General features: G+C 43.1%; 2 protein-coding genes across 2 annotated transcripts; one reads left to right on the top strand and one right to left on the bottom strand.

The window, feature by feature from the left end:
* Positions 1–134: 134 nt before the first annotated feature.
* On the bottom strand, positions 135–10,054 carry nop16 (NOP16 nucleolar protein homolog (yeast)). Its single transcript, XM_086013460.1, has 6 exons — positions 9,746–10,054; positions 9,390–9,498; positions 9,012–9,078; positions 8,829–8,935; positions 6,458–6,621; positions 135–4,667 (listed from the first exon to the last, which is right to left on the bottom strand). Exons 1-5 carry the CDS (start codon positions 9,850–9,852, stop codon positions 6,484–6,486), a joined length of 528 nt encoding a protein of 175 aa, XP_085869586.1. The 5' UTR covers positions 9,853–10,054; the 3' UTR covers positions 135–4,667; positions 6,458–6,483.
* On the top strand, positions 574–6,233 carry arl10 (ADP-ribosylation factor-like 10). The gene is made up of 5 exons (XM_086013459.1): positions 574–762; positions 1,077–1,460; positions 3,764–3,941; positions 4,507–4,682; positions 5,157–6,233. The coding sequence occupies exons 2-5, from the start codon at positions 1,197–1,199 to the stop codon at positions 5,331–5,333; spliced, it is 795 nt and encodes a 264-aa protein (XP_085869585.1). The 5' UTR covers positions 574–762; positions 1,077–1,196; the 3' UTR covers positions 5,334–6,233.
* Positions 10,055–11,332: the final 1,278 nt, after the last annotated feature.

The following is an 11,332-nucleotide window of genomic DNA, read 5'->3' on the forward strand; positions in this document are numbered from 1 at the left end:
AGGAACTGACCCTTACCCATGGAGACGGATGGATTGATGGATAGACAATAAGATAAGATAAGATAAGAATGACTTTATTGATCCCACAGTGGGAAAATGTTCGTTGTTACAGCAGCAAAGATATAGGTCACACAATAAATTACCAGTCGGTTGTGCTCTGCTAATTATGAAGACAAAAAATGCCAGGAGACCCTTTTTTGGTCTCAGTCCAGCCGCAGCTGCATGATTATTAAGAAGAATAGAAAAACACATCAAGCAACACACGTATTACTGAAACGCTGAAAAATGGCATATCTTAGCCATGATGATTTTATTTTTTATTTTTATTATCTTAGGTGAAGGAATGTGAATTTTCGCTGCAAGTATACAGGCAGCACAGCAGGTTCCAGGAGAGCTACAGACTAGTGATGCAACAAAGAACGATTGGACGCGAGTGGATCAAATTGAAACAAATCATTCCACATTAAAATATATCAAGGCAAGTGTCAAATCGTCTTTTATTTGAGAGATGTCTTTGAAGGAAACGCCACATTTACAGTGCTGACACAAGGAATTCATTGCATCATATGGTCTCGAACTGAGCCGAATTGAATTGTATTTCCGCTGAATTGAACCGAATCGAATTGTGCCACTTTACAACAAAACTGAATCATTCTTGGCGCGCTCCATGTATCGAGAGACATATCAAATCATTTTTATTTGGAGAGCTGCACACCCCTTCTAGATATATATTAAGAGTTCTGCATCGCCCCAATATAAAAGGTAATCCGATACGTATATTGATATGTAAATTTCGAAGTGGAACAATTCGATTTGGTTTGATTCGATGCGCTCTTGTTATAGATCTCCTACATTCATAATTGAGACTTTCTGTGGTGACTTTTACTACATAAGTATATATGCAATACGTTTCAAAAATGATACATATCCAAATGATGAAAAAAATGATACATGCTATATTAGTGAATACATTATTTTCTGATTATGAAAAGAAAATATATAATACAGTGTGTTTACTGTACCAAGTGCAGTCAGTCAAAAGCAGGTACCGTAAATGTATAGCTCGTGGTCTGCAGGTAAACGAACTCACACGCGAAGCCCACATTTACGTGACGCGCTTGAACGCCCCATCGTCATCCTTCGCCTCTTGGTGGTTTCTGGAGGACCAAAAACCGCGGCGGCGAGCTCGCGATCACATGTCGAGAGGAGGAACCGCTGTCGAGACGGACGACGGCACTCGGCCACCGCACTCGTCCCGGCAAGCAGCGACTGCGCTCCGCTCCGCTCCGCTCCGCCCGCTCCAGCTCACCGGCCCCGCACACATGGTGCTCCTCCGGCACATCTCGGTGGCGCTGAGCGCCGCCGTGGCCGCGCTGGGTTCGGCGATCTTCATCGCCCTCAACTACTTCTACCCGAGGCGAACGTGGTCACCGCCCGGCCGATACGCCACCGTCAAGGAAGTAAGGCACCCACCGTTCCATTTGGCTTAGCCGCAGTACAGGAAGATTCGAAAAATACCGACCATGTCCCGATAAAGCAATTGTGTGACAATATGTGTGTAATATGATCATAATTACAGCATGGGCCAAAGAACATGTACGATATGATCGATATTCACCATAAAAAATATTTGATCCCAGCAGACTAGTGGGTTAACTTAAGTGCCTCGCAGTATGAAGGTCTGGGTTCAAATCGTGGTCTTTCGTTTGCAAGTCAGGTTCATATGCCATTGGCTGGCAACCTGTCCAGGGTGCACCCCACTTTTGATTTGCAATTCACTGGTACCCCATTTGCCCAGCAAGTGAGTGCATGGTCGATGACCATCCTGCAGAGGAAGCCCAGTATTCCAGAAAGAAAGACTGATAAAAAATAGGCATCTTGTTCTAGTCGCCTATTTTGTAACCGTAACGGACACATTTGGTGTACTTTGGAGGCAATTGCGGAACGCCGCCTTAAATGTGCCGGGAGGCAAATCACTGCGGTGTGACCAGTTGATAACAAAACCAAAACCGATACAGAGAAAAAGCTCCTTCATCACTTCAGCACTTCATCACAGTCTGGTACAGCATTGCCAAACGCACTTTGACAGAAAATTGGAGAACGTACTGCTTATCAGAAGCTAATGCTCGGTTTATTTTGGGGGGTTTTGACATTGTCATCCGGCAGCCAGATTCGGATTGTCACTTGAAAGTGGCTCGGGATATTGGCACTGCCCGGCTTCCAAGTAATGACCAGAGAAACCCACTTTGGGGGCAGTGTTATGTAAATGATATCACAATACTGAATGGCTTTTTAATAATGTGCAAAAATGCCAGCCTTGAGATAAAAGTGTGTAACACAAATAATGGACCAGCACATGCAGACAGATGATATAACAATCACATGCAAATATACTTCTATACCTCTGCGAAGAAGGACCAACATTTCTGTCGAGGAGTTGTGGCGTCTTCATGTCATTGTCATTTTATTATGTTTTTACAATGCTAACTATACAAAGTTCCCCAAAAATGTTTTGAGTGGGGTCAAATGTCAGGGTGTCACCAATGTCAGATGTGATCGTCCCTGCACTGTTTCTGTTCGACAATCTGCGTGCTGATAAAAGAAAACCCACAAGTAAAGCAGATGGCTCAAAGCGTGACGCAAGAACATCTGTCGTTCTGCGCAAAGTCCACATTGATAACGCCGCATAGCAAGATAAAAGAAAATCCTAAAATGTGTCTTGCTACTGCTTGAAGTCGGTCCAACGGTGGACTTCAAGATCTGTTTACTCGACATCACAAGCGCATACCAACACAAGATATCAATGACCCGGCCTCCTTTTTTGGAAACATTTACGGCTGATTATGTTTCGTGACTGCGCACAGATTCGAGGCGCTGCTCTGGCGTGAATAAATGATGTTGAAAAAAAGGGGGCATGACTGACGTGGGAAAGATGTCTGGGTGGGGGACGTCTCAACTTTGAGGCGGCGCCAAGCCGGAGACTCGAATGGGAGGTTTTTGCCGAGAGAAGCGGTGCAAGTCAAACACTGGCCACGTACTGCAAACTAGGGATGGGCAACTTAAATGCTGGAGGGGGGCCCACAATTTGCCATCGGTGCGACTCTGGGCCCACAGAGCACCGCGCACTTCCTAAGCGGATGTAGGACAAAAATGGACAAAATACGTGCTCTCGATAGAGATCCTTTTATCAAATAGACTATTTCTCAATGCATGTAAAGATTCACAATCTTAATCCAACTACAAAGGGTTAGAAGCAAACAAGAAAATAACCATATAGTGAATTTCTTTTAAATTAGTTTCCAGTGCAAAGGGCTCACTTGCATAAAAAAAATCCATTCAAGGACGGCACAAAATTTCTGAACAGCAAACCAACAAAGTGCAAGAGCTCAATTTGCGCATTGTGTCATACTGAGGTACAATGCCCTCCCATCTAGTGGTGAATGTGGTGTTACTACAATTTAAAACCACAGGTGGCACCCACGGATTTGCATTTTTGTTTTGGCTATTTTCCGCGGCTTCCATGATTTTTTTTTTTTTTTTTGTGGAAGTTTACTGAATGTTTCTCAGCATTTTCAGAAGAATTTGGGGGGTCTTATTTAATTATTTTTTTTGTATAATTTGATTACTTTTTGTCTCGGCTGAAGTATAGAAGGACAATGCATGCATGATTTGGGAATGTGGCATGAAGCCGAGTACATGCTAGCTACACGCGGGAAGGCGGCAACTGCGATCGGTCTGACGTTGAATGGGCCGGCCGGCGCAGGAGGAAGAGGAGCGCAGGAAGCGTCAGGTGCTGGTGCTCGGCTTGGACGGAGCCGGCAAGAGCAGCGTGCTCCAGGGCCTGACGCCCGGGGGGGCCAAGAGGGGGCGCTGCCGGCCCACCCGAGGCTTCAACTTCATCAGCCTCAGTGCGCCCGCTTGTCAGCTGGACTTCCTGGAGAGTAAGTGCCGAGGATCGCATCGGTAGGATCCATCTCCCTAGTTTGTCATTGTATTCATTTGCGGTTCGGCGTTTGTTTTTGCAACTTAAGCTGCTATTTGCTGAAAAAGTCACCGAGCACCGCCCGTCTTTGTGCTGTGCTCCAGACCAGAGAAATAAAAGCTTTGGCACCACCATTAAGTGAGTTGAGAAGTGTTTCATTAACACAAAAGTAGTGCTTCAATGCCATGTTGAGTCAAGCAACTATTCCAAAGCGAAATGAGTGGCTTCATTTGGACAGAAGCAGCGCTTTTCTGCCAATCTTGCACCCAGAAACTACTGCATGTTGTTATGAGATAAGCTGAATTTAGACAGAAGGAGCACTCACTTTAATAGCATCTTAAAATGATGAATTGTAAATTGTGGCGCAAGTGCAGTTTAGCTCGCTCACAGGCACGCGGGCGTGTGTGATTTGAATTTTGCACTTGATACACCCAACCATCTGTAGACAAGCAATTAAAAAGCCATTTGCCCCAAATAGGTTCCCTTTAAAAGAAGGTTGAGTTTTGCTTTTGTTTGTATACCAGTTGGCGCCGGCGAGGAACTGCGCCCCTACTGGTCCGAGTATCTGCTCAGAACTCACGTGCTGGTCTACGTGGTGGACTCGTCCGATCGCGGCCGCCTCCCGCTGGCAAAGTTGGAGTTGCACCGCCTGCTGCAGGTGCAACCCCAGCTGCCCGTGGTGGTCCTGGGGAATAAACAGGTAGGAATGAAAAGTAAATGCACTTCAACCACGCCCCGCCCAACTGTCAATCGGATGCCTCTACCGCAACCTGGAAAAACGCAAATGTCCAGCATCGTTCTTATTGCTACACATAAGTACATGTTCAAGATGCAACATACAGCCCCCGCTGGCTACAACATATCCCACCGGGTCGCCGCGACAATGAGGCGCCTTTGACCCCCCCCCCCGGTGCATCTAGCTTGTTCGCGGCCACGTGCATGCACTCATGGCTGACAACGAGGCACACTAAAGCGGCCGTGCCAGCGGACTAAAGGGAATCTATGTTCTCCGAGTGCCGGCGTTCTGTTCACCGCTACATGCACTACAAAGTCTTTGCACGTTTGCAGAAATGATCTTCAAACATGTCAAATGTATTTGAAACAATTGACTTTCCGACTAGTACAAAAGTTGCTCGGATGCTGCGATTGTGCCTGTGTTTGTGGCTCCTCGCAGGATAAACCTGAGGCCGCGAGCGTGTCGGAGCTCCGCGAGGCCTTGTCTCTGGCCTCGGTGGCGGAGGACAGGAAAACGTTCCTCCTGGCTGCTCAGCTGGGCTCCGACGGCGCCCTGAGGAACTCCCGCGGAGGCCTGGGCGCCCTCCAGGACCTCCTGCTCCAGCTCGTCCGCTAGCGGGAGCAAAAGGGCCGCCTTCCACTTCCGACTGCTTCCGCAACCGTTTGCAAGGACGACGACGGCGAGCGAAGGTCGGCAGCGCGCACACTAGAACCTTTCAAGTCCTCTTGCGCTCACACTGCGCATATTTTAGCGCCGACTTGTTTCGGCGTGCCAACCGAAACCGAGTGCAGATCATGCACGAGGATGCGTGACTCATCTAGCTCAAGATGTCAGCCTAGGACAGCTGTTATTTTTGGGTGCTCATGTGTGTCAAATGAAGCTTGGACCTTGGGGCAATTTACATGCAAACCAAGAACTTCTCCTTCCTGAGGAAGGAAGGAGAACTTTATTTTTTCTGGAATGAACAAGTTGTCAGTCTTTTTTTTTCGGGGCCTACTTATTTGTCTTCAATAACTTTAAGAAAATGACTTTTTTGTGGGTACAAATGAACAAATCTTGTGTCCATTCAACGGCCCACATTTGTGGGAGTATTTTGTAGTATAGCATTACATAGAAATCTTGAGGTGTTACAAACGTGTTGGGGACTACTCAATGCTGGGCACTGTATGTGCATGTCATATTGCAATTTATGTGTGGAGAAAACAAAATAATATATATATATATATATATATATATATACACACACACACATATATATATACATATATATATACATATACATATGTACACACACACACACACACATACTGTAGATATTGCACTTTTGCTTTGTTCTAATGCAATATGCAACAATGTAGTGTCAATGTTTGCTCAATTGCGTGTCCGGTTGTATCAGCGTGAGGTCTTGTTTTCTTGACGGGAAACAAAGGCATTTATTTGGTGTATGGTGAAACTATTTTATTGAGACGCAAACATCAAAACTCACTTGATGTCCATATAAAAAAAATACCTAAAGTCTCTTTTCACAGTTCTTTGTGGATAAAAAGAGATCATACTATAAGTCCAAGACTTCTCAACGTTTTTTTTCCTTCCTTTTTTATAGGAAGTGTCTGACCGTCAACCATGAAAAAAAGTCATTTCATGCGTGTTACCCATGTCGGGGACACCCTTTGAAAGCCCTCCTGTAAAGAGCAGATTCATCCGAGTATATTAGGAACATCCTTTGGGAACATTCTTACTTCAACGCGCCCCCGGCGTCCGTCTCTCAGTGGGACATGGGGCCGGCGAGCGAGGCGACAAAGGCGTCGAAGTGCTGCGCGTGGCAACGCTTGTACTCGTTGATCTTCCTCTTTATCTGCTTGGGCGTGTCCTGGTAGTAGTTTTTCTCATCGCGCGCCATCGCCTGCGGGGTGAAACGACGAGGCGGGGCGAAGCGTAAAGAATACAGTGGAACTGATGACTTTTCAACCTTCAGAGAACAACATGGAAATTGAACTTTCGAGGAGACACGCTGATTGGAAGACACCAAGTAGAAAATATGGTGGAACGCCATCCGTTCTGGTTGCCTTATTTAGAATTCAAAGAAAAAACAACCCTGAGGAGATTCTGCAAAGTGAAGGACTTTGTTGTCATAAAAGTGTCGTGCACTCACCGCCAACTGTTTAGCAGCGATTTGATTAATCTTTTAAGAGCCACAGCATATTGCGTAAACAACAAAACAACGCCACCCACCCCCAAAAAGATGACAACTCTCTTCTTTCACCAGAAAAAAAAGAGTCACACACTTTTTCTAGCATGACACAGAAACCTAATTTATAAATATACAGTAATTTCTCATGAATAACTCAATTGTTTTGCAAAATAAATAATAAACTAGAGATCCAAAATTTAGGGGAAGTATTGTACAAGGGTCCAGCCAAAAGAAAAGGCAAATTTTCACATAACATAAAGGTGAACCTGTACCGAGGGGTTGTAAAACAAAAAAGGCGCACTTTAATTCCAACATGATAGTTAATGTCTAATACTAAAAATTGTAACAAAATAAGGCATTTGCGGTCATTAATCTGTGCACAACAAGTGCATGTTGCTGGGTAATTGCATACTGTCGAGTCCAAAATATTGGAACCATTGTTGCTCCTTGCCTACCTGATGTGGGAGCGGTAGCAAGTAAATTATCGTGCTTATTTTTTTACGGCCACTAGATGGTGTCATCACACTGCCTTTTCTTTGGTTTCGTTCAAATGAAACCAAGTGAATGTTAAGTGAATAGGAAGCTATGGATGGATTTCGTCATTGGAGTGTTTTGAATCTTTATTCATTTGTTACAATAGTGGGAGCTGTCAATACTTTTTGCAAATTAACTCGTTTATTAAATGTGCTATATAAATAAAGCGTCCTGCCCCCACTGGTAGTTAGCTCGCAGGCTAACTCCCAACTAGCCGCTAATTTGCTGCGTCAACTCCATGGCTCAAGAGAAAGCTTTAACCACTGCAAGTAAGTTTGCTGATGACATTGATAGGGAAATCAGCAGAGTTGGGCACTTGACCATTTTTTGACAATCCGGCAGCGACCCTCCACCTTTGACTCGTGTACCCCCTCCGGCCGCGACCCTCCGGCCATATTCATAAACATTGTTGCGGGAGTAGAAAGAAGCCTAAAAAGAAGCCTTTCAACGAGTAGGCCGAGATGATTTTTGGCCACCTCGCGAGCACGTCACACGCACGAGGGCCGATTAGTGGGCCGGACTAAAATCAACTTCCGGCCATGCTTAGTCCAGCCATTCTTTTAAATTTGTCACCCCCCACCCCTACGCCCCAAAAATGGGCATCCGGTCGGACCCTACGGACTGCCCAGCTCTGAAAATCAGGACGTGAGGAAGTGAGTGAGTGAGTGAGTGAGTGAGTCTGTAAGCCTCCTTAAAGCTGGTGCCCAAGTTCATAGGACACTGCAAGTGTAAGTCAGTCATGGCTGCGTTTGTTTCATTACTTTCTGACACAGAATGCCAGAAAGATGAAGACGGCAGCTGCATATGGGACATGCAAGAATCAAGGAACACCCACAAAAAGCAACAGAGAGAAGTCGGCGACGTGTTCATTTCGCTGATGGCCAGTTGCAGCGTTGAGGATGCACTTTCTGCTTTTTGAACTTTAAAACAAAGAAACTAAAGTCGTCCGGTGCCGCACCTTCTTTGCATTGGCAATCGAGGACTTTAAAAGGACTCCGACAGCTCGTCGTCGGATTATCCGTTCTTGCTTGCGACCGCCGCTCCAAGAGAAGAGATCGTTTGTCTCGACTTCATAGTTCTTGTTCCTAGTTTTCTGCTCGCGTGTTTTTGCCGTGTGTAGCATCCTTGCTTTAGTTATTCGTACGACTTTGGTTTCTTTATGATTGCCTTTTTCACTGTCCTCTGTTTGACAAGTGATTTTGCATTCTCGTGTTCCCCTTGCATTTTCACAAGCGTTTTGTGTTTGCTCGTTTTATCCTGGCTGTTTTTCGCCAGTGACCGTTGTAGTACTTTGACGGTAGTTAATCTTGCTGAAATACTTTTTCTCTCGGTAAACCTTTGTGGGATCCACCTCTTTCTAGTCGTCACTGAAATGTGTCACTCACCTTGTAGTTGTCTTTGTGCTCCCGGATCATGTGCTGGACGTACTCGATCAAGTCGGTCGACAGCGTCTTGGAGTCCTTCGCTGGCAGGTTGGCCTCCTCCTCCAGCTCTGCTCACACATTTAACATGCACGTCGTGACATGCCACACCTGTACCGCGCGTTACCGCTACGCGCCAAAACTTACGGTTGACGACGTAAGGCTTAATCACGATGTGGGCAGAAGCTCTCTTCTCTTTTCTCAACCCGAGGAGCTGGTAACGGTTGAAAGGAAAAGGGGCGAGGAAAAAAAAGAAGGATTGGATCATCTTAAAGCAGACATTCTGCATTTTTTTCACAATTTGAAAAACATCCCAGGTGTCTTAATTAGCCCCCTACCAATATTAGCCTTTTTCTAAAATAACCATACAAGTAATCTGCTGCCTACCCAGATGTGTGATAATGAACCAAATACATATTTTATTTGCCCACTTCTGAAAATGTCTGAACGAGACTTTCTGCACGTCCATCTATTGTCAACGGGGCTGATATGGTTGGGTTCTCTGCACTCTGAATTTACACTTACACTGTCTTTTTTGATGGGGAAACTGCGGTTTGGGTCGGACACCAGGCCCATGTCCTGCAGGTTCTTGGCCATGGACTTACTTCGATCCCATGCCTCTCGTATCTGTTTACTGAACAAAAATCAAATTAACACACAGGCCACATGTGAGGTGAATTTCCAATTGATTTGACTTTCCAGGAACTTAATTGTAAACTTACTGCTTACATATAAATTCAAAGCTTAACACAACACATGAGCTGTATCACAAAACATGGATTTCCTTTCTCATTATCTCATTGGGAGGTAAGGTAATACAAACAATGTTATAAGATGATCGCCGCATATGTAGCCATAGCTAGCATGCTAATCGCGCTTACTTCTCTATCTTCGGATTGGCTTTCTTCGTGAACTTCTTCTTGAGTTTCTTGCGGTCTCGGTTATAGTTAAAAGTATTTCTTTTGCTCTTCTTCTTGGCTTTTGGCATAATTACTGATTATGAATGTCTGTTTTTCCTCCTTGAATTTGAATTGTCGTTATCCCAATGCTAAGTATTGTGAGCAATGAGGAAAAACGTGTACCAGCGAGCGGACGTTGCGTTGCTTGAGTTCCGGTCATGTGACTACCTTTCGTTGTTTTCCCAACGCTTTATTATTATTTTTCTTGTATTTCCCTTTAGTTGGTAGCATTTAAAATCGATTTTTTTTCATGAATAGGATTACAAACACGTATAGTTATCTTTTATTAAATGAGTTGACAAGCGACGACGTGCGGCAGTTTTGGTCATGTGACCACTAAGACCGCGCCCCTTCGTAAGTTTCCAAACATTTTTTCCCTTGTTTATTTTTAAAATTAATTCAGTTGATAACATATAACACCACTATTTTAAACATTATATACCTGTAAATACTTTTATTTAGAAAATTCACATTTTTTTTTACTATTAAATGGACTTAAATGGAGTTTAAATCCATTTCATTTGTAAACATATAAAATCACTACTTTGTAATGGTGTTATATCGTTATGAATTTATTTTCGTTATTTTTTATTACATTGAGTTTATAAAATTACTATACTATATATATATATATATGTGTGTATATATATATATACATATGTGTATATATATATACATGTATACATATATATGTATATATATATATATATATATATATATATATATGTGTGTATATATATATGTGTGTATATATATATATATGTGTATATATATATGTGTGTGTATATATATATATGTATATATATATATGTGTATGTATATATATATATATATATATATATATATATATATATGTGTGGATATATATATATATATATATATATATATATATATGTGGATATATATATTTATATGTGTATATATATATATATATATATATATATATATATATATATATATATACATATATATGTATATATACATATATATATATATATATATATATATACATATACATATTCATATACATTTCTACAAATTTTTGGTTCTGTTTTCCATTTGATGGTGCGGGCTGTGCACCGCTGACATAATGCTGTTTCATTAACAACAAGCCACTCAATACTGCATTATAAGTTTGGAGTGAAGAACCGATCAATAACTCTGTCAGCCTGACAATGTGCGAGCCGCTGTCGTCATGCCTTGTGCTGGGCAGTAAACATTAAAAACTAAAAGTGTTTCCTAATGCACCTTTAAAAAAGGCTGCGCTGCGTTCATTGATCAGCTGCCGCAAATAGCAGCTGGCCTGGACACGTGATCTATTGATTCCTCGGTTCGGAAGCAGTTCATCCACTCTGATGACCACATACAAAGAAAGCAGAGAGGAGATAGCATCATTTTTTCTTTATCTATCCATTTATCCATCTATCTAAGGTATTTTCTTGGCATTATTATTATTATGATGTTCATCCATCCATTATCTGTACCGCTTCTCCTCACAAGGGTCGCGGG

The sequence above is a fragment of the Filicampus tigris genome, chromosome 17, assembly GCF_054856515.1.
Source record: "Filicampus tigris isolate MCC_2025a chromosome 17, RoL_Ftig_1.0, whole genome shotgun sequence".
Taxonomy (NCBI): Eukaryota; Metazoa; Chordata; class Actinopteri; order Syngnathiformes; family Syngnathidae; genus Filicampus; species Filicampus tigris.